The 23,877-nt window shown below is 41.6% G+C and overlaps 1 protein-coding gene across 1 annotated transcript in view; it reads left to right on the top strand.

The window, feature by feature from the left end:
• Positions 1-23,877, top strand: part of RFX7 (regulatory factor X7) — a 54,989-nt gene that overhangs the window by 17,064 nt on the left and 14,048 nt on the right. The window contains exons 2-5 of the mRNA XM_075045339.1: positions 7,598-7,631; positions 15,881-15,963; positions 16,796-16,918; positions 23,009-23,129. Coding sequence (XP_074901440.1) covers positions 7,598-7,631; positions 15,881-15,963; positions 16,796-16,918; positions 23,009-23,129 — 361 coding nt within the window. The remainder of the gene's footprint in view (positions 1-7,597; positions 7,632-15,880; positions 15,964-16,795; positions 16,919-23,008; positions 23,130-23,877) is intronic.

Genomic DNA, 23,877 nt, shown 5'->3' with positions numbered 1-23,877 from the left:
ATCTCCTACTTTTTTCAGCAGTGTGATGCAGCATTGTTCCTTCTTGTGTCTGATGGAAAACCGGTCTGGCTTATTCTCTTTGGCAAGTGGAAGGAGGTAGATTAGGTTACAGGGAAGATGAAATGGTTGCAGCTCGCCCTTGTTGTGCTGTTTTATCGGCTTGCTGTGCTTGTTGCTTCCTTATTTTGCTGAGAAGAGTGGTTTGACTTGGATTCAGGAGGAGTCTGCCTTCAAGCTGAAAAAGCCAATATTTACAAATGGGTGAATAATTGCTTTGTTTACTTTTTGAGGCCTGAGAGTTGGACACTTTTCTACATTTCCAGTGGGCACAACTGTGTGGCTATTTTTATGCTTTAGGGAAAAAACAATACTTCATGTGCTTCCAAGATGCAGTTGTGGCCCCTGTAGCTTTTATCTGGGGTAAGAATATATCTGCGTTTGAATACTGGAAGATTTAGTTTGTCTTGTGTTGAGTGTTTTGCTTCTATTTGCTTGTGTTTGTGCTAGGTTCGAGTGCCTTTTCTCTTAGGCGTGACATGGAATTATCCCCAGGGGAGAGAGAAGTGCAGGCAGGGAGAGAGCCCCTAGGTGGCATCCGAAGCCACCTGATTTTTGGCTCCTGCGTGCCAGAGGGTGAGAGGTGCGGATGGGAGGGGAGTCCTGAGCTCTGGGGATGCCAGGGTTGACTTGCGGACATGCCCAGCTTGGGCGTGCTTTCCTTTCTCAGTAACCTGTGCTAGCAAAAGCTCTTACTCCATTAGCTGAGCAGTATATATAGTTGTCATTTCACTAATTCGAACATGTTTCAACCTTTTGCAGCTCTGCTTTCTAAATATTTAATTGAAATGCTTTTACAGCCATTTTACTTCTTTATCAACGTGAGCCAAGCCAGACAATGTAACATGGCATATGTTAAGATGTTAATTGAGTAGCAGCACACATAGGCGGCTGTTTTGTAATTTTCTACTTAGACGATCCTTGGCTCTAGCTTAACATTTCTTTGTGCTTTTGAATGGAAGGTTATATAAAGATAAATTTAGAGCTGTTAGTCCAAGAAAGAGAAGCATTAATTCAGTGAGTTGAAGAATTAAGGGCTGAATTCTGCAGGCACTGCTGGGACCCAGTGCTTGTTGTGAGGGTGTGATAATAGTACCTTTCTGATAGTACCACTTACTGTAATAGGGTTGGTAATCCTTTTATTGAGTGGTTCCTCACAGTGTGCAGAGTAAATAGTGGTTTTGGTTGGTTTTTTTTTTGTTTGGGGTTTTTTTGTTTTTGTTTTTTTAAATGTCACCTGATGTCATCAGAGTTGTGGAAGAGATAATCAAAATCTTTCCAAAAGGATGACCCTCTGTATTTTAACATGGCTTTCAGAAAGATGACTTCGCCCAAACTGTCACTGTTTGTATTTAGTAGTGGAGTCTAACTTGCTTTCCTTGGGAGCTAACTGGGTTTTTGCAGGAGGCAAAGAGGCAGCAGGACACTGCACAGGAAAAAGCTGGGTGCTGTCAATACCCAGATACCTTCTGTGCCTGGGAGATGCAGGCCTGGCAAATAGTGCTCATGTGATATTGCTCCCCATAGACGGAGCCTTTCAAGACTAGCCATAAACCCTGTTGTTAAATAGCTTGACAAACAACCTCCGGAGATTGTATGGGGGGGACTGATGCAGTGGGGAATAGAGGCTTTTCAGACCTGAGTAATTTTTAAAAGGCCACGTGGCCAAAATAATTCTTCCTTGGCAGACAGCTCTAACTGCTGTCTTGGGTTTCCTTCTCATACAGAAGGCTTGTTTTCAGATACCTGAGTGAAAATACTGGGGCAGCAGCGTGTCGCCATACAGCGTTAGGGTCATACACATGGGCTGTGAGTGAGCAGTTGGGAGGGTTTCCTGTGGCCCTGAACAGCCCCTGCTCCCGTTCCTCCGCCAGAGCTGTGCTGAGTTGTTGCTGGTCTTGTGCTGAACTCTCGAGAAAAAACTTATGTTTTTTTTTGGTTTGGTTTGTTTTTTCCTCTTCTCTGAAGAAAGCTTGTTTTAGAACTTTATAAATCTCCCCTCTCTCTTTGTTAATTGCCTGAGAGGGTAGGTGGTTTACCATGTGAGATGATAACTAGTTAACAGTGGTGATGATAAGTAACTATGCACTGGGGTTTTCCTTTCTAGTTGCAACTTTTCGTACTGCATCCTGTATATTGGGTGATAATGTAATGTGCGAGTACTGGAAACTGGGAGCCCTGCAGTGGGGAACTCTTGGTGTCAGGTCATGAGTTGTATCCTGTCTTTGTGATGTATGGCACAGCTATTAGCAGTGATGGAAATTTCATAAATTGCATTAGGGTTTGGCAGAAATAATGTTTTCCCTAGGCTGTCCAGAATGTACCAAGCAGGCAAAACACAGCTACAGAGGCTGTTTTCAGGAGGGTGTTGCAGTTTATGCAGATATTTGCAGTCCTGGGCTGAAGGGGATACAGAGTATCTGTGGCAACTTTACTGGTGGTATGAAACTTAAAATGCAAAAATTGCTCTGGGCTTCCTGGGTTTGACCACGTAGTCAAACCATTACGATGTTTTGAACCATAAATTGTGGCTCCACTTGTCCCCTGAATTTTGCTGAATGGGACTCGTTGCTGTTGTTGACATCTTCCTCCTCCATCTTTGGGGGCTGAGTCCACTGCTAGTGCCTGAATGATGAGAGCCGTGTCTCGTGTGAATTTTGGGACAGGGAGGTCCCCTGCCTGAGCAGAACTGCAGTGTCCTGGAGGTGCTGCTGTCCCACTCCTGCCGGGGACACAACCAGGAGCCCCTTCGCCAGCGTCCTCCTCTGCGCAGTGTGTCCCAGGGCAGGAGTTATGCTGCAGCGGGTGCATGTTCATACACCGTGTTTGCTGTGCGTGTGTGCATGCTCGCCCAGTATTTGATATGCTGCTAGCTTTCATAGGGAGCGAATGATCGGCAGTTGGAAAGCTGATAAGGGTTAGTTTCAGTGGCTGTGCAGGCTTTGGGAAGGCTTAGAGTTAACTAGGCAGTAGCTAGTAAGTTTGAGGGCTTTCTTTTACCCCTCTCAACCACATTCCTTTTTCTGGTCTCGCAGGCATAAAGCTTCTTGTATCCCTTACAGTCATATGGCTTCACTTTTTGCAGCATTAAGGAAATACTTGGTGTGCTCAGAGCAACTGAATTTTGCCACCTCTTGTAATACAATAGTCCCATATTGCTCAGCGTATTTCAGCTACCTATTCCTGAAAGTAAAGTATTGCTTAATCAGAGGAAGGTTGGCAGCATTTGGTTTTATGCTGCTTTGAAAAAAATTACATGTCCTTGCCTTCTCCCCCAGCTTTTTCCCCTCCATCTCTTCCTCAGTGCAAAGTAAACCCAGCTGCACACCTGGGGAAAGAACACAGTCATTCTGCCCATGCCAAGTTGGGGCTGTTAAAATGGGGCTGTTTTGAGCAGAAATACATAAATAGGTCAGGGAAAGCAGACGTGCATACTTTGGCATAAGATAGAAGAGTAGTTTGAGGAAATGCTTTAGTCTGATTTCCCCTCTCCTCGTCCTCCCCAAGATACTTTGAGGAGTTTGTCAGTGTGGCTTCAGCATTTAGGAGTTTAAATTACTGCAACCTTTGAAAGTTACCTTCAAGATTCTCTCAAAGGTCTTGGGCCTAAAGGTTAAGTCAAAAGCTGAGGCTGTTAAGATGGGCTGGAGGCTTTCCAGTAAAGGCTTTCTGCTGCAGACTCAAAGCAGCCAATGCATGTTCCTTGGAAGGACGTAGGACTGGGGGTCTCCATGAAACAGCGGCTTTTGTAGGGAGCCACCATGCTATGCTTCTGTAAACCACAGGCTAAGAAACCCCCTTTTCTCTGCCATTTTACTACTTAGTAGGAGCTGGGCTCTTGTTTTTGAGTGGCTGATGGTACTTCTTCAGAGGTGAGCAGGTTGATCCAGACTGGTGGTGGTCGGTATGGAGTTGACATTTTTGAGGAGCGTTGCTGTAGACAGTAGAACAGGACTATGTCCCTCTTGAGTTGCTCAGTGTGCCTTAACTTTCAAACAGTCTGCACGGTGGTATCCACCAAACAGAAGTTTCATCGTTGGTTGTGATAGCGTCATTGATTTTTTTTTTTAAATTGTTTTTTTTGACAAAGTTTTGATATATACTTTTGTGTTCCCATGTTCTTGTGATGGGTCAGTATCTGGTGCAAGCTGGTAAATCCAAGGCAGCTATAAAACCAGCCACCTTTATCACTCATAAGAGACAGATACCCCCAGAATCAAAAAAGGCACCTTCTTGTCCTGGATGAAACTGCTTGAAGTGGCCTGAATTAAGTTCTAGATCAAGTAAGTGAACTAGTTCAACTTCAGGGAGACTGTCGCATGAAGAGCTGCGAAAGAGAGAACAGCGTCAGCTGTGCTTCTAGGTGGGGGTGAGTCACAGCAAGCCCCCAGGAGCAGCTCTCCAGGAGGAGCAATGCTGGCTGTTGGCTTACGGTAGGGTTTCTAAGTTTAGTTTTCCAATGGGCTCAGGTCCCTAATAGATTTAGATGGTTATTTTCATTAGTGAGAACATTGATCACCCCTGCCGCTCTCCTGCAGCTGTTCCTCGATGTGTAGCAAAGCGTGTGGGTAGCAGCCTTCAAATGTTAGAAACAGCTCTGTGTAGGGCCTGATTCAGCCTTGCTCCTGAGATTGCTGGTTGCAGTTACTGTAATTGCAGTAGTAATTAGGTAAGGGATGCATTTGAAAGAGACAGAAAGCAGACTTATTTATTTGTAAATGAAATTTCAGCTTTCAAAACACATCTGTCCTGTCAATGAAGGAAGAAGTGGGGTGAGCTAAACAAAAGTGGCAAATAACATTGTAACTGGGATGGCTGTTCCTTTGCAACCTTTGTCACTTGTCCTGCTCTCTCCTGATTTGATGGAGATGCATCCTGTGGTGTCACCAGGTGGAGCTTTTCTGTGGAGTGCTCAGGGCCATGAGAAGGTCACTGTCCCAGCACCTTCCCAGTCAAAGGGCTGGGTCCTCAGGGTTGCTGTTGCTTGACTTCGACATGGATCAACTCCACTGGTGGGTAAATAAGAAGCATTTATGTCATTAGACGCAGGCTTTATAGAGTCAGGCCATGTTAACCTGGTTAACTTATGCTCTGGTTGGGATGAAAGAAGCCTCAGTTTACCACTAACAAATTTTAATGATGTCCTCCCAGTGTAGTAGGGAGCATGGAGCAGGAGATGAAAAAAATTGCTGTTAAAATAGACATAACGCTTAATCCCTGCTGAAGCCATAGGACCTTTGCCTTTTAAAATGTCACAACATCTGCTTGCAGATTGGAGGACATGAACTTGACTATCCTTTTTGTGCCACCAGTTGACGAAAACGAAACAGAGAAACTGTATTTGCTGGCCTTGTTATTGCTCTTCTGCTGCAGCTTTTCGACACTGTTGATTGGTGCTGTAGGAGTAGAGGTCACAACTGGAAGAGCCTGAACTAAATTTTAGTTTACATTTACTGACTCAGACTGATGTTTGGAGATAAAAGGACAGCTCTAGGGATCTCCTGCCCAGCTGCCTCCTGGCAACTTGCCTCTTTCTCTTTGCAAGAAGAAAATATTAATGCAAATGGGCATGCTTATGCGCAGCTTGGCAGAACCTGGAAACCGTGCTGGCTGAAGCATGTTCTCCTGAAAAGCCTAGCACACAATGTCGTCTGCAAGTCTGTAGAGTAGAGGCTGTATTTGGACTAAGTTTGATCTGCCTGTACCCTGCAACCCCTTATCCTCCATGCTGCTTTTCTTAACGTGATTAAGCTAGCACATGAAGCCATAGAAAAGGTTTAGGTACAAAAATGGACATACATGCCTGAGCTCTGTTGCCTGCTGCCATGAGCGCTGCTCTGTAGGAGAGGCTGTGGATCTGTAGCAGCACAGGGGTTGTGAGTCCGAGCTAGGTGCAGGAGGCAGTGGGGCGAGGTGGAGTCCGGGGTGAAAGAAGTGCTGCTGGAGCAGCCGTCTGTCTCAGCATGACTTTGGTCAGCATGCCTTGGTCAGCTTTGGGTCAGACGCAGTGATAACTCTTAGCAGCAGCAGCAGTTTTCCATGCTTGGTGTCGTTTGACTTTTCTAGTAAGGCGGTTTTTGAAGAGCGAGGTGACATTTGGGTTAACTTCTTCAGTTGCTATGGTAGATGTGAGTGTCTTCCCTAAGGCAAGGAAAAGCTCTGATTTTTACCATCCTTAGCATTCCCTGTTCTCACAAATCCCCAACAGCTCTGCTTTACTCCCTCCTTGGTGTTCCTGGGTGGCCACCCATCTGATTGTCTTCTCCTACACAGTCAGCTGAAGTAAATGTCTGCTGATGTATCTGCTTCAGTGAACTTGTCGTATATTCTTACCTGTTGAAATTTTTTATTACATTATGTCACTATAGCATATGCAGTTCCTGTATGGGAAGGGGCATCAGTGTTAGCAGGACCTGCAGAACAGATTTTTAGACCTTCTGGTTTCAAGGTGAGGTGTTGTAACAAGCAGGACAACCAAGCTCCTGCCTCTTTCAGCATCTGATACAACAGTTGATGCTGGTTCAGTAGCTTTGTTTCCTATCACCCCATACACTGGAGCTGTTTGTTTTGCTTGTTTCTTACTTATGATTTTAGTATATCCATGAGATGCCTTACTCGGCCTGTCTTTGTATGTGGTAGCACCTGTACAGAAGTAAAATAACTGGAAATGAGATGTTTTGTTGCGCTAACAGGCGACTGAATTGTGTTTCATCCTAATAGGAAAAGAATCATTCCCTGAACTCCAAAAATGCTTGTTTAGTTCTCGTTCAGTAGGTGGCCAGCAGTAAAGACTAGTTTTTTGCATGTTAAAGCTCCTGCTCCTCTTCGAGCAGTGATAAAATGCCTTCAACTAATGCAGTCAGACCAAGCATGTGAAATACAGCACCCTTAAGAAACACAAAAACTGCTTATGGGTGTGTTTATATGCGGTATAATAAGTTCCATACTGTTTGCACTCCTTGGCACATGTACTGAGGTCATTGATGGCATACTTTAATTCAGTCCCCACCCAATGTAGTCTTAATAAGCCAACTGGGAGGTAGTGAGACTAACATGGAAAACTCCTGAGTTGCCAGTGGGATACCAGTTGTCTGCTTTGTAGCAGCTCTTTGGAAAGCTAGAAATAAATGCCTTGAATTGGTGGGATTTACCGAAGTGTGGGGAGAGGGGGTTGTTAATTGTGTTTACAGATGAACAAGTAAAAGGCATCTGAATTGTGGAAGACCTTTTAGTGACATCCATCCTGGCTGCTTTGCAACTCGGGATAATAGCTCCCAGTTGCAATGATGCTTCATTAAAAAGAAATACAGTTCTTGCATATAAGAGCAAAACAGCAAGAAGTCTAACAAACAGTTAAGTTTGGGGTGACTTCCTACAAAAAAACAGCTGGATGAGTATTCTTCCATAGACTAGTAGGATATTTCACAGCAGGCGATTAAGCCTGTAGTACAGTGTTAGAAATTCTAATATGTAATGTTTTTGTCATTGCTGTTTAGATTAATTCAAGATTTCTATTCTTTCTTTCTTCCCTTACGTCTAGCAAAACTGTACAATCTAAAGTGGACTGCATTTTGGTAAGTACAACTCCAGAATGATTTTTAATATTTAATAAACTGCAAGACCAAATTAGATGGCTCTGGAGACTGACAGCTATTATGAAGCCTTTCCTTAGCAGTGCTTTAAGGTACTACCACTAAACGTGATCAAAGTCAGTTCCCGTTGCCAAAAAAAAAATACATGATGTTTGTTTTCCATGGAATTATTGACCTCTCGTTGCCAGCAGCAAGTGACTGTAATTGCCACTTGTAGAACTGTCAGTATAGATACAGCACAGAAAGGTGACTTACTGCTTTTGTAAGCATGATTTTATTAAATGCAAGATTATGTGTTGCACAGATCAGAGTATGCAAGAAGTTAATTGTGCCTTCAAGTTCCACTGCTCTTTAGGCCTTTAATGACAATGATTATTGCTTTTGTTGTTTTTTCCTTGAAAAAAAAATCAATTCATGGCTGGTACTACATTTTAAGGAAGGAACTAGATTGAACTGCATGTTTGCACAAAACCAGGACTAATGTCCTGGTCTGTGAAAATCTTACAGGTGTCATAATTATCAGATTTTTGGTTTGTTTTTTTTTAAAACTTGCTAACCTCAAAAGTTACACACCATCTCAGGTACCTTTCTAGAAATGTGCAACAGTACAGGTCCTCTTAGCACTGCTGTACTACTTAGGACAGAGAGATATATCATTTTTTGAAGAAGGAAAGCTCTTGAAACGCATAAACATCATCTTCCTTTGTGCAGTAAAATAACAGGTTCTAGGCAGTGATCAGAGATTATTTCTGGGAAGCAAATATCTAGCACTAATTCAGAAAGAGGTTTTATTTGTTTGTTCTTAATAGTGAGCAGGTTGTGACTTTGTTTAAATCAGAGTCTGAGTTCATAAATCTTAAGACTGGAAGGGACTGCTTATTCTGACTTGCTACCTTCGGCATTTCATCCAGAAGGAACCAGCGGGTAAGATAAAAAGATGACATAGACAACCATCTGGATACTATCAAATAGAATCTGTTCAACTGTATGGCTGAGCTAAGTAAGAATACTCCTTAAAGTCACATTATCAAAGGCTAATTCATATGGCACTGAATTCTCTTTCCTTAAAATGTTGTCTTAATTTATTGTGGTAAGAGGTTTAAAGTAAGCTGTATTGTTTTATTGCAAACAAACTTTGGACCCAATTTTGCCTATGCTTAAAAATTCTTGGATGCATCCAACTAAAATAGCTATGCAAAAATGTCGTTTTTGTCTACTTCATCCCTCATTGACATTTGTGAACACAAAGCAGGTGTCTTAAGATATTAATTTTTTTTGCCTGTGAGTCTTCAGTGGTAAAAGGGCAAATTGCGAAATTGCACTTGTAAAACTCTGGTAACACCAGTTTTTTCTATGGTGAAAAATGGGCAAGTGGGGTAGGTTTTCCTAAAGTAGCATCAGAGAGGGAGTAAGTAAGTAGGAGGTTAAATGGTCATCTGCTTCTTGAAAATGCATTTTAAGAAAATGGAATTACACTAGGACTATTCTTGCATTAAATTCTGCAGACTTGCGCGCCTAGGGTACTGAGGTAGGGATTATCAGGTCGTATGAGCCCATTCATTTGAGTAGGTCTCATCCGTTGGATGAACGAGTTATTTTTCTTAGTAGTGCTCTTGGACGCAGAGCAGTCTCCGTAGCTTGACTTGGAACAGAGCAGCAGTGTCCTGATGGTCTAATCTTCTGTTCCAGATGCCGCCTCCTCTGTCCTGCTGATGAGTTCAGAGGAGTCCTGTCAACAGTGGAAAAGCCACTCTAGGTTAGCAAAGGTAGATCTAATGCTGTTCAGGTAGTTTAAAAAAGAAAAATCCAAGATCAGAATAGTTTCAGGAAAAAAGATTAAGCTGAATTCTGGCAAAATGGCATCTGCATTTTTACTTGCTTTGGAAAGCTGTGAGCTGCAAGACAGAATCTCGAAGTATGTTAAACTAAAAAAAGGCCATGACTATATAGCTCTATGTAACTTGTTTGGAGCTTTCCTTGCAGCCCTGTCCAGTTTTTTCCTGCAGAAGGTAGATGAGCAGGTTGCCTCTTTGGTGGAATATGTATGGGTTTGTCAGAGCGGTCCTGTAATTGGGGTGCCAGCTGCCTGCAGAAAGTCCGACTCCAAGCTTATGGGCAGGTCAGAACATTTCCTTTAAGTGCACGGTCTTTTCAGGGCCTTTGGATCAGTCTCATGAAGCATAAAGGCACAATGTCTGTCCCTTGTCTCCCTCCTTACTCTTAAGGAGGAGATTTGGGACTAGCTTTCAGTTATATTGGGACGTGTTGATGATACCTTAAAGGATTTAAACTTGATCAGTTCGATGGCAATCTTCAAAGAAAAAACACCAGTAGAGAAAAATCAGGCTACGCTCGTCGCCATTTGTGATTGGTAACACCAGTTACAGCCCCAGGGCGCAGAACTGCACACAAAGCTCTTTAGCACATACACTGCCTAGTTCAACACAGGATAACAAGGAAGAGAGGAATGGGAAGAAGAAACAAAGGTGGTGGCAATAGCCTTTGTTGGGCAGGTAGCTAGCAGCAGAGGACTACAGAAAACATCTAGTATAAGGGCACTGGGACTGCAATTACTCATACAAGAGACCAAAGTTATCTGGCTTTTAGTTGTTATACTGCACATTTACATTATGACATACTGTCAGTTTCTGGAAGATCATAAGAAAATCATTGTATGCTGTGCAATCCAAAAAAGATAATTAGCAAGAATTGTGGTGTAAACAGCCATTAAAAATTCATTATAACATCTTTTTAACTGTAGTAAACATGTCTAGCAGTAGATTCTCTTATGACTTCACTTGTTATATTTGTTGCCACATACTAAGTGAACTCTTGAACCTGATTTTTAAAATGGTATGCTCCATGTAATTGCTCAGCAAGAAGGTTAAGGTTTCTTTCCTTAGTCCTCTGAAAAGGAGGTCAGTGCCGGTGAGAGTGTGCTGGATCGACGGCCATGAAAACCAAAGCTGCTGATGGCTGGAGCAGTTACAGTGTGGGCAGCAGCAGTGTGTAAAATCTGTTGAAGCAGTGTGCCTTGGTCCTGCTGCAGAGAAGGTGGTAGCTTGTCACTTGTCTTTTTTTGCCCTACAGGAGACAGGCAGAAGCTCTGTGAAGCTTTAGCAGCTGTGCTTGGACACTGTCAGTACAAAGCTGCCATGTGTTTTTAGGGCTTGTTTGGAATATTTAGCACCTGAAATATGCTTCTGCTTCTGTTCAGATAAACCATATCAAAAGTATTTATTAGCAGCTTTTTAGAATAGTAGGTTCTTTTTCAAGTATTGGCTATTTTCTGTCTTGATCATATTTCCAACAAGCTATCTGACCTTGAGCAAATTATTTAACCTTTGCTTCTTGTTTCTCTAGTCACAAAGTGGGAGACGATTGCTTGACTACTTTGCTATTCTTAGTCTGGTTGTTAAATAGTAGATGTTTGTTCTGCTGAACTATGACAAGTTTTAGAACCAGTCTGCCAGTGGGTGCAAGTTATGTTGCCATTGGCATAGCCTTTTTTACTTCGATTAGAGTATAGTTATCTATAAATAGTCAAAAAGTGGAAAGAAATACTAAGATCAGTCCATGCTCTCTAAAATAGTAGTCTTGCAAGAAGCTTGCAGCGCTGCCCCTGGCCTTCAGCTCCTCTTCACCAGAACTGGAGGACAGAAATAACCTGTAATTCTGCCTTCATTGTGGAAATATGAAATAGTTCAAATTTGAATGCCGTTTTTCACTGTGTTCATTACAGAAGTTGTAAGTCCTCTAATCATTCCGTAGTATATTATTCTTCTATCATATTTAAAGTTTGGTCTGACAAAATATTTTCTTCTTTAAAACAATCTAGAAAAAGCACATTCCCTGGAGTTTTCCCATGGTAAACCCTTTTGACAACTTTAGGCTGAAACTTCACTAACATTTGTGACCTGACAGTAGATCAGCAGTCAGAGAAAACCAGATAGAGAGAACCAAGGTCAGGAAACCTGAAATGATATTCTGTGATTCTGGAGTCTCACGTTCAAATCTTTAGGTTTTCTGGTTCAAGCAAGAACATGAATAAACTCATGTTTCCTACAACACAGATTAAGTCCTTAACCACATTCTGTGTTGAACTGATCTTTGTCTCTGTGCTGCGAAAAGTTTCAGCGTCTAGTTAGTGTGTCTCAGAATAGAACCAGATGTCAAACCCTGCTATTTTTATTAAAAAAAAAAAAAACCAACAAAAAAAACCAGCCCACAACATTTTGGCCATCATGGTTTATTTCACAGCTGTTTATTTGCTCAATCAAAATGCCTGTTAGAATGAAAAAGAAAGTTGCATCTGTTCCTAAGAGATACTTGTTCTGTGTCTTTCTTAGGCAGCAAAAGGACAGATTCATTGGGAGCAGATCTATGTGGTCACTGATAACGTAAATATAAATGGACCTCTGGTTTAATTTGTTTGCTACATATTTTGTACATTTCTGTAGAGAACTATATATTTGGTGACTGTCAAAGCAAAAGTATCAAAGATCTTTGCTCCTTTATATGTTACTGAAAGTCTTTGCTTAGCTGTGACTTGTGGTTTCTAATTCTTTGTCCTCAGTTTTTCTGTCTCAGAATATAAGATCACTCAGATATTTTGAGTACTTTATATATTTTTTTCTAAATTGAAGCCAAGTTGTGAAAAGAAGTATGAACGCTGCTTGCTCCCCATCTTCACTGAATCTTCCTTTATTTAATGTGGTTCCAATTACAGGAAATAAATACAACGTGTGAAGAGCAAGAGTAACAGAGGTGGTGCTTTGTGATGGCTTTACACTTCAGTCCTGCAAGCAGTTTAGCACGCTTATGCATTTTTCTAATGCAGCTTCAAGAAATACGGTTTATAAATAGCCTTTGGAGAGTTAGACAGTCTTCATCTGCTTTGATAGAACCAGTCAATCAAGGTCAGGAAACTTCAAGCAAAATTGTTACTTAGATCCTTTTAAGTAGCAGAAAAGGATTCCCCAGACATTTTACATTCTGTATGGGTTTTAAAACTACTGTAGCATAAGCTTTAACAGGCTGCGCAGAGGGGAAATTGTCCAAGATGATGCCAGCGTCGCAGTCTTCCTTTTGATGCTCTGATTCTTTTCCACTCTATTGACCTATTTGGGGCATGGTGGTGGAGAAAACTTACAGTATATTTTGTGGTTTGTTTCTTCTTATTAATTTCCATATGCATCCAACTTAGCACAAAGAAAAAACTCAGGATGAAGGAATCTCTTTCTTGGTCAGTAGTCAGTAGGCCTGCTGAAATGTTCCTACACTTTCCCAAATTATTTTCTGATTGCATTAAGAAATTTGAAAGTTTTGATACTTTGAACAGTTGCAGTAACAGAGTTATTACTGAATTCATCAGACCTTTAGCACTGAGAACTGGTGGATGTCAGCTGAGGACGTTGTACTTACCGAGGTTGTAAACCAGGTTTTGAGAGGTTTAGAAATGTTTAACAAATTTTTAAATTAAGCAAAACATGTTTCCTGAATCTGCTTGCACTGACTGTCACACTCCATCTCTTCACTGCCACTTCTTCAGTTCTAAGATGGTTTTTCTCTAAATAGATTCAGTTTCATCTAATAAGCTTAGGTTTATCTAATTATCAGCCAGGTAGGATTACCTCTGTGAACTGCCTGTGACTCCTGGCTGTGTGTTAACTCTCCTGTTTAGATAAGGTCCTGCCTCACCAGGGCTTCCCCGCAGCCATCACTGGAAGCTGGAGGGGTTGTGCAGAAAAGTGCAGCCTGTGGCCAGGCATGGAGAGGAGTGGGTTTTGAGTGAAAACACTGAGATAATATCACTGTCCAGCTGCTTCTGCTGAGGATGTGAGAAAGCCATAATCCTCAGCTGCCTCAGCTCTAGGGATGCAGTTTTGCTGATGAGAGAGTCACTGGCTTGCTTGCATCCTTTGGAAAAGGCTCTGCTAACATAATCCCAGGCAAATTTCTTTCTCTACACATACATTGTTGGGTTTTGTTTTTTGTTTTGTTTTTTTTTTTTTTTAATTAGGGTGTTAGATGGATGGGGCCTGTGTAGCAGAGCCTCCATGGCTCAGACAGGGCCCTTCCGTGCAGCCCCTTCCTTCTGCTAGGACACAGCAGAAGTTGCTTCAACTGCAGTGGCCACTGAGACTACTTCAGTATTTTTTGGTGAAAGGTTTAATATTTCTTCTAAAACCTTGCTCTTTATGTTGCACTCTGGCACATTAGATTTGGAAGTGAGAGGTTGTCTTCCACCTCAGTGTCAGAGTCATCAAGGGTTTTTTGTTTTGCTTGGAATGTTTTTGCTGCATGGATTAGCACTTACCATGCAAGGTAATCTCACCCGAACTGCGTCCTTTGGTGTCCTGCTTTGGCATTTGCTGTTTAAAACAAAAAGCAGCTAAGTTCCTCAAAGAAGAGGAGGTCTAATAAAGAAGTGCGAATTTTTTTGCAATTGTTAAATTTCTATCTTTTCATAAATAAATTATTAATTTTCTGTAAATTCTTTCTTTGCAGAATGCTGATCTTTTCAGTAAAGGGTTTGTTAAAGGAAAACCCACCAGTCTAAATGCTGTGATTTATGCAGGAAAGGAATAACAGAGAATTTGACAAAATGCACCCGTTAAGAAATACCTCTCTGGGTATTTGGTGGTCTGAGCACCACTGCTGCATAAGCTGCTGTAGAGCCGTGCAGAAATCAGTGTCAGCAAATTTTAGGAGTTTGTCAGAGGGGAAAAAAAACCCCAAATGTTGTGGTTTGCTGCAGTTTATAAAAGCAGCAAATCCAGTGTCTGCTACCTGGCTGCTGCTGGAAGTGTTTCTCTTGGCTCTGAGAACATCTGTCGCATCGCTGGTGGCCCAGTTCTGTGGAGCAGTTTTGTGGTGGGTTTAGACAGCAGGGATTAGCAAGTCCCCGTGCTCTGCCAGCACCCTTCCCTGGACGGCATGTCCTGCCGGTCCTTGCCCAGAGTCTGGGGTCAGGGAGGGGACCTGTGCGTTGGGTGCAAAGCCGGCGGAGGGGGAGTGGGAGCTCGCCCCTCTAGTACTGCTGTTAATTTTGGGCCAGCTGAAGCAAAGTGTATCTGGACAGGACTGGGGCAGGTAGGGAGTCCCGGTTTGAAGTGAAGTTTAGGTTTTTAGTTTGTCCACTCTCTATTCTGCTCTTTTTTAGTTTGTCCACTCTCTATTCTGCTCATTGCTGAAGTCAACAGCCAGGTATCACTAGCTGTTGATCCCGCTCTCTTCTTTTCCCTTGCTTTTGGAAAAGCTTACATTGGCAGTAAGACACGAGTATAGGAAAAGAGAATTAACTGTAACCCAAAAGCTGTATTCTGACTTAAAATGGGATCATGTGAGTCTTTGACTCTGTGCTGATGGTGTACCACCTCATGCATTGCTTCTGCAGTGTCTTCCCGAAGGAGAACCCATTTGGTCCTTGATGCATGGCTTTACTCACACTGCTGCTGAGCAGACCTGAGCACATTACCACAACTGATTTTCCTGGTATTTCGAGGTCCACCTAGCTGGTTTCAGATGACCAAAAGCTAGTTTGTATGTAGCAATTGCTGTTCGCATGCACCAGATAAAACTCCCCCTTGTGTCTGATCCCCATCTGGAATCCTCTGGAGGGAGAGTCTGGCATCACTGAGATTCATGCTAACTGAATGGCTTGTCTTCAGTACCTGTTCAATAACTCTGACTTCTAAAGGAAAAAAAAAATACATATGTATATAGATAGATTTTCATAGTCTTCATTGAACTCTGTGACGCATAACTATTAATATATAGTGGATCACAGGATCAGGTCTGACATCCCACGTTGTTATAGCATAGCTGCTTTTTGATGCTGCATTCTCAGAGGTGCTTCATGTGTGCTCTGAGAAGACAGGTTTTCATGTTACATGTCTGGTTACAGAAGTGATCTGTTATTGACATTTTTACAGATTTTGCTTTTGTTGCGTGTGAATTTTGTAATGGTGACAAGTGCTTTCTGGTGTGTGATGGTGTGCAAAAAAAAAAAAAGAAAATCATATTCTAGTCCCAGAGTGTTCACAGTCACATTCTTTCACATAAGTAAATATTTTCTTGTTTAAAATTATATTATTTAGGAATGCACTGTCAGATGACAGTTTTCAGCTGTCAAGCTCAACTCTATTGTTTGCTTTTTCTCCCCCTGCCTCCCCTCACCCCCTTTTTTTGTTTTGTTTTGTTTTAACCAAAACACCTTTGTTATCTAGCAAGAAGTTGAGAAGTTTACAGACCTAGAGAAACTCTACCTCTACCTTCAGCTGCCTTCGGGTCCCAACAATGGAGACAAAAGGTATGTGTGTGAGTGTGTGAATGTGAGCAGCTAATACTGAAAACATACTTTACTTCCTGTGGCACTTATCTGCTGAGGAATCATTCACATGACATGTTTGGTAGCAGAAGCAGCCTTTATTAAACATTAAGGACTCTTCTCTTCCTCAAGATTGGGGGTTTTTTAACTTTGGAATCTTTAGTGCATGAATAGCTTGTAAATATAAACCTCCTAAAACGCAAGAGTCAACAGAGGAAGTGTTTTGCAGCCTAAGTGTAATCTTTCCTTTGCTTTTTATGTAGGAAGTGATAATATAGCACCACAAATGTGATGGTGGGGGAAAGAAGGAACTAATGGTATTTCTGGTGACATTTGTTTGACTAAAGGAGGGTCTAGAAAACCAACCTGCAGATCACAACATCACAAAATTAGTATATGTTCCCAGTAGGATGGTTATAGGCAGGCAGGTGCCTGCAGGAAGCACTCTGAGCATCTGCTGGGAAAGTTGGGAGTTTCCAAAGGGCAGCTGGTAAACTGAGTGGGCAAAAGCTTAGAGGTAGTCAGCAAGGAACAATAGATTTAAGAGGGGAAGTAGATGAACTCTCACGCATCACTGTCTAGTCGCGGCTGTGTATCAGTCAAGAACTGGAGTGTGGAGTCTCTTCGTTAAACTGTGGATGAAAGAGGGTGATAACTGCTGCCCACGCCTCAAGGAATGCCTAACTGTGTGAGGTTCTGGCCCTCGTTGTCTCTGGTGTCTCTCCACCTGTGTAGGCAGAAAATGATTAAGTCTTGTAACTGAGGAGGAGCTATGGAGCGAAGTCTTCATTGGCACTGCTTCTTCTTTCACTAGCGATCAGATCGCCATGTCGTCCAGCCGTGCCCAGCAGATGCACGCCTTCTCGTGGATACGGAACACCTTGGAAGAGCACCCTGAGACTTCTCTTCCCAAGCAGGAGGTTTACGATGAATACAAGTGAGTGCTCCCAGACTGGATCCGTACATATGGCTGTAGCAAGCATAGGTAGTTCTGTGACGCTGGCTGTACAGGTACTCCACTGATACACATGTACAAGTGCATATAGGAGAACAAGGCCTTAGATACTAATGTACCTGAGAATGTACTAGCTACAGTGAGGCAAACTGTATTCATTATTTCTGCCACTGAAGATAAGACTGTGATGTTTAAATTGTGCATTATATATGCTGAAGGAAAGGTACAAGTATTTCTTAACAAGTAAATAACTGTATGAATATTGTTTTTGTTTTGTGGATAGAGCGGCACAGGTAAAAAGCACCAGTTACTATCTTACAGTACGTTTTGGTCTACTTGTATATACATACATATATGACTGCCTTAACAAGGATGAGGGGTTGAATTGTTCCTCCTGGAAATGCAGCGATGTTGCACATATGATCTAGCCCACCACACCTTTCTTTCCAGGATAATGCATAAATATTGGACCTTCCTGCAGCAAACCTGATTTCTACAGAGGCACGATATATCTGAATATGTATGAAACCAGTAACCAAGGCCACTGTGAGTCTGTGTTGTCAAGTCTCAAAGCTACCATGTAAAGAGAAAGTGATTAGTAGCAAGGGAGAGGGAGCTGTCTGATGGAAGTTGGATCTGAATTCATTTACAGAACATTCCCTACAGGGAGGAAAAAAAATAATCATCCTCAGCCCAGTTGCTTGAAGATGAATAACAGATTTATGATCTAGTATGAATATTTCCATAATCTGAACGATTACAGTAATTTGCAGCAAGCTGAATCCCTTCTCCTAAGTGCCTACAAGATTCAGCCCTTAGTAATTGTTATGGCAGGGTTGCCTTCTGCAAATACCTCCTTTTAATTAACTCTCTCTGGTCAAGTTTTTTACTCTGACTGAGCTGAAATATGATGGCATTCGCTTGCCTGGGGTTGATAAACATGCACACACCTATTTCTGAAGTCTTGCCATCGACTGGAGTGGTGACGCAGCCTGGAAATACAGCCAATGGCACAGACGTGCTGGGGTGGCCAATCCCCAAGCAGCAGCCGCTTGCGCAGACACAGCAACAGCGGCAGCTGCTGTGCGGGAGAGAGATGGAAGCGTTATTCTTAAATATATTTCTTATTAAATAATTTATGGCCTGCTTCAGCAACAAATCTGCTTGGCTTCCATGCTGTGCCAAGCTGCAGATGCCCGGAAAAATCATCATCTACAGATTGTGGAGTGTGAAATTTGGATGGCTTTTGTATGTAGCTGCATCAAGTATTTGTGTATTGTATTTTTTTTCCCTAACAAAATAAGGGTGGTAAGCAAATATTCAGGAAAATATCGAATGTTTGGAATCTGTTCTCCTTTGAAAGCATCTGTTTTTAAAACATTCAGTTTCTTATATTTTCATGAATTATTCTTGCACACCAAAGGAAAAGAAGTCTTGGAGTGGGAGGTGGGGAAACAGGCATATAAATAGATAAGAGAGTTAGTTTTGATAAGTTATTTTTTTTACCTAAGGGTGTTAAGACCTCTCAAAACTCACTTCTGTCATATTAACAAGTTACCATTTCTCTCCTCTATGTGCAAAGATAGATGTTGCATGTGCTCACAGTGAGCAAGCTTATGCACTCTGCACATATAAATCAGAGTCACAAGGCTTCAGAAGAGTGCCGCATCATACCAGCATCACAATTCCTGCTGCAAATTTTGGTCAAAATAAATCTTGCAAAACTACTGGGCATCTGTGTCACCTATTTTTTTCTATGAAGAGGGAAAGACAGAAGCTTGCACTCCACGCAAGTTCACCATTGGCAAGTGTTGATAGTGTTTCCAGCTCCTCCATGTTTCAGTAGCTTCTTCTCGTTGAGCTTATTCAACACAGTGACTCTTCTGTTTTCTTACTCTTCTATTTAATTGTGAATTCATGTCTCTAACTGGATAAAAGTAAATAGATTCATCTCCTTTTTGAAAGGGGTAAAATAAATGAAAAATGCATCATAATATAAGGCAGTAGCACTTGGGAAGGTTGAGAGCTTGCAGCTGAATTTCAGAAGGGAGGTAGGTGAGAGCTAGTTCACCTCTCTTGTTGGTGCTGTGATGCCGCCTGCACTGACAGAATATGTTGGGCTGTAAGAAGCTGTGTTTCTGTTGGGCACACACGGTTCATCTGCCAGCTTCCTCTGGGAGTTATGGGGGAATAGAGTCTGGAAAATATTATGGGAACTCATGGGGAGCTGCCTAACAAGTTACCTAGCCTGCAGGGAATGGATGCTGCTTCCCATCAAATCCTTTCAATGTTTTCTTGTAAGTCAGTTTTACTTGGGTATCTTCTCCCTATTAGTAAACCCCCTTCTGGAGGCAGCCAGGTGTAGATTTAGCTGAGTTTAGAGAATTAGGATTTTGACTCTAAGTGCAGTCCTGCAGTATTTAGGCAGGCAAAAATCCCTGTTTGCCCACAAAATGATTTGTTGAGCCTTCAGTAAACACTTGGGTCCTCTTATCTTGCTTCTGCTGCAGTGACACAAGGAAAGTCGTTCATTCATATTTAAGTTTGGTGCCCTGAAGATTCACTTGTTATGCTTAATACGGATTAGGAGGTCTTTCAGTCATCCTGTATCTCTTTCCTTTAGTCTGTAAGTCATTAATCCTTGCTTTACTGGCTGCTGGGCCACTTGATGCCACCTGATGCATCTATTATGTGCGCTAAGTGTTGAGAGTGTTAACTAACAAGTTAAAAGAAGAATATTCAGAAGGTAGCACAGAAGAGGGCAGTAGGTATAGGAGTACCATGTCTGTTAAATAAAAGACACAAGATACATGCTAATCTTGTTTGATAGCACTTAACCAGTGTTTTTATATAAAACTTCCTGATAGGAACAGGATAGGACCTATTGTGTTGTGAAGTTCAGTCCTCTGCTGTAAACAACTACCTATATATTCCTTTTAAAAGCTGATTAAACTCAATCTAAAGCAGTTGTTTCCCACCTCTGCTGCTGGTTTTGCGAGTCTGACCTGCAATTTCATTTCTCTAATGGTTTTCAGACACCGGGTTTCCATCCTACCTGATTTTTTTTTGATTTCTATGCCAGTGTTGTTCATCAGCTTAATAAGAGCCTAGCTCTTCCTCAGGTTCTTCACTCTAACCCATTTTTAGAGACCAGTTGTTTTGCTTGATTGGATAAGCCAAGATCTTTGTTTAGTTTCATGCAATAGGTTCTTCATCGTTTGCTATTCATAATGTTTTTTCTGCCCAGGAAGCTATGTAAGCTAAGCTGCATAGCTTGACTTCTTCATTGGCTTTTTGGTTGATCTTTTTTTGTGGTTTAATTCAGGTGCACTCCCAGTGTATTTTATGTCCTGAGTACATTTAATTTTAAGATCTTACAAAAAAAAAAAAAAATCCTTTTCTCCTTATCACCTAGGGGAGCTCTGTACAAAGGAACATAAGCAGCCACGTGTCCATTGTCATTCTTGTCTCTGCATAGACCTACCCTCCCCCCATCTGTTTCCCACCCATCCTTCAAATAAGCAAAACAGCTCCTGGGCTCAGCAATGTGCCAAGAGTGCAAGTAGCAGAGAGAAGAGCTTCAGGGAAGAGAATCCTGGTGTGTGTTGTCAAGTCAATGAGAGACCACAGATGGACATGGAGGGTTCTCGGCCGAGCCAGGAGGAGGAGGGGCCATATGTGATGATCTGTCTGAAAACTGAAATTACATGATGATAATAATAATAGCTCAAAAATCACAAGCTTGCAGGAGCTGCCAGTAAGGATACGAGGGGACCACGTAAGTGTACGCTTTGCTGCTAGCAAGAAACTGTTTTGAAACAGATGTGCTAGACCTGAGGAACAGATTTATTTATTTATTTTTCTCCTCCTAGGGAGGGAATAATTTTAACTTAAAAGTTGATTGATTGGTAGGTCCCTAATCCTGTTGTTTTGCTGGGTTATTTTTTTTATTTTGTTTTGCTGACATTGTTGAGTTTCAAAGATACTGCTGACTGTGGCAGAGAAATTCAGAGCGCCCTCCTGTGCGTGCTAGTTGAGACTTAAAGTCCTGTAATCAGCATCAGTAAGTGACAAAGACCCACCTTTTAGGAATTCTCAGAATAAAGTTAAAATCCATTGGAGCCTGGCAAGATGCAAAGGAAAAAAAAAAGCACGCAGAGATCTGTCTATTACACATAAAGCAATGTCTGATTCCTAAGAGGGTGCAGCGAGGCAGAAGTATTCCTTTGTATTAACTTCAAAGGGAAGTATCCAGAGTCCAGATTGTGTGACTGACATGCGTAGAAATGAAATATGTTGGTATATAAATTGGATAAAAACCTTCTTGATGTCCCATACAGAAACTAGACTAATAGCTGACTGTATACCAGGTTGTAGGCAACATCTCCTGGTTTGGACGGAGTGACCTGGTAGCTGGGGAAAGCAGATGTACACAAGCTCTGTAGGGAAATGTCAGAACCAAACAGCATAAATCCTGCTGTTTATCACCATCAAAATCATTACATTTGTGGTGGTGCTTTCCAAGTGGAGGATACCTACATAAAAGCAGCAGATACTTGCTCTGTAATAACTAATATTTTTACAGAGAAAGTAAATGCAGTGGAAGTATCTGAAAAAATACATACTGCTTTCTACAGAACTACAGTTTTCAGAGCATTTTGACTGGCTGACTTGGATGCAAATGCCATTGCTAATTGTTACTGTTTTTACTAGGTGATGCTGGGAATGAAACACCTGTTTCAGGAGTCCTGCTTTTTCTTTCTTTCTTTCTTCCTTTATGAGCAGAGATTTGTTTGCATGTACGTACCCAATTAGAGTAGCAGGCAATGTGGTGTATGAAGTTACTGTTTTTGTGCTCTCCTGCTGATGCCCACACATGATCGTGTACAGTCATCTCTTCTTCATGGGAAAGGAGGTCATTGCTATCTGGTGCTGACCTTGTGACTGTAGGAAATCTGAATGAGAATGCTTTAATGGTATGTTTTGGGCCTTAGCACGTTAACATCTGTGAAATACCACAAGGCTCTTGAGCAAAAAGCAGTATGGCATTCATGTCTTTGTGCAGCCTTAAGCACTTGCTATGTAGGTAAACCTTCCAGAGCGTTTTCTGGTTTTCTCCTCTGCTTTCACACATTTGCGATTGTCCAGAACATTCACATTTTGCAGCAAAATCAATGATTCTTGTTCTCTGCCTCAAGATATTTTTTAAATATCTCAAATGTTGACTGAATAGATGTTGAAACAAATTTCCTTCTGCTGTTTTTGAGAACTGAAGACAGATAACAATGCCCATTTTACTAGAATAAGTAAACTTAGCAAAATAATTACCTTTTGTTGCTTTATTCCCCTATATCATCAGGTTGTATACTCAGTCGCATGAAGATCTACATTTGCGGAGGCAGTTGAAATCTCTGTTAATTTAGGACTGTTAATGAATATAAGGATGTCTATAATTAAGCAGCTCTCACAGTTCAGTAGTGGTATGGTGGTAAGCGGACTAGGTCCTCAGTACATGTTTATGTTACACCTATAAAGGTGAAGCTGGTTTCTTGGGAAGGTATGTTTTATTAAATTCAGTTCTGTTAAGCTCTATTAAATTGAGGTTGTGTAGGCAGAATCTTTCTCTGGACACTGACAAATCTCTTACCTACTGCTTTTCAAATATTCCTGCAGGACTTCAGGCCTTGCCACACACAAGCTGTACTTCTGGCTAGAACAATGTCGCTGCTTTTATTATGTCCTAAAATAAGTGAATTGAAACATATGCTTCAAACTAAGTTGTGGAGTAAATCTTAACTGTGCTCTCAATAATGCCACTACTTGTTATGTCTCTACATGACTTGTCTTTGAACTCAGTAGAGAACAAGGCAAAAACTGTGGTATTAATAGCTCTGTTTATACATTTTTAATGCATACAATTCGTTGTGGATAACTTCATTAATGTTAAATGTGGTTCTAAATATGGATGGGTATAAGTGTTTTCTTTTGAAAACCTTTGATGTAGTCTAGCATGCAGGCTGGCCTCTTGTATTAACTTTGATTCCATTCACGCTTTCTTTCTCTTTGTTGCAGGAGCTATTGTGACAATCTTGGCTACCACCCGTTAAGTGCTGCTGACTTTGGAAAGATCATGAAAAATGTCTTTCCAAATATGAAGGCCCGTCGTCTAGGCACAAGAGGCAAATCAAAATATCCTTTGCTAGAACGCTTCTCCGTAACTTCTTCTGCACTTGTCTGGAGAACATCTGTCATTATGGCTTAACTACTAGCTAAATGTAGAAGTAATGTTAAATAAAAAATGCAGACGCTTTCCCAACTTTCTTGAAAAATTATTAATTGTGGTAATGTTAGGTTGCAAAATATAACTTTGGAAACAAGTACTTGAATTTAGGTTCTGACGCTTAGTTGTCGCAGCAGCAAGGAATCAAAGAAGCTTTATCATTTAGTGCAAAGGGAGATATTGGAATAAAGGAATTCGCCTTATGTGCAGAAACTGGTATTTTATTGGTAGTACAGCTCAGTATTATCAGAACATTTCTTGCTTTTATATTATACTTGTGCACACCAGTAATTCAAAAGTTAGTTGTAAAGCCAAATATCCTTTTTAAGCTGTGCTACAGGTATTTCATAAAACTGCCTTTCCTCAACCATTAGTATTGCTTGAAAGAGGAGGGAACTGGGAAGTTGTCACAAAAGCCGGCTTCAGACTTGGAAGGCACGATCCGAGCCTTGTCCTGCCGTCAGAGGGGGGAGACGGCTTCCTTCACTGCACGGTGCAGACCTCCTGAGACAGGAAAGACAATTCAGAGCAAGAGCTTCTAGGGTGGGGAGCACTGTCTCTCTCTCTTCACTGCAGTCTTGTTCCCTGTGCCCAGAGTTGGAATCCATCTCCTTCCCTGTGTTAGAGAAATAGTCCATCCCATAGGGTGTGCAAAACCTAC

The sequence above is a fragment of the Buteo buteo genome, chromosome 13 (genome assembly GCF_964188355.1).
Source record: "Buteo buteo chromosome 13, bButBut1.hap1.1, whole genome shotgun sequence".
NCBI lineage: Eukaryota > Metazoa > Chordata > Aves > Accipitriformes > Accipitridae > Buteo > Buteo buteo.
This window is presented reverse-complemented; position numbering and strand designations above follow the sequence as displayed.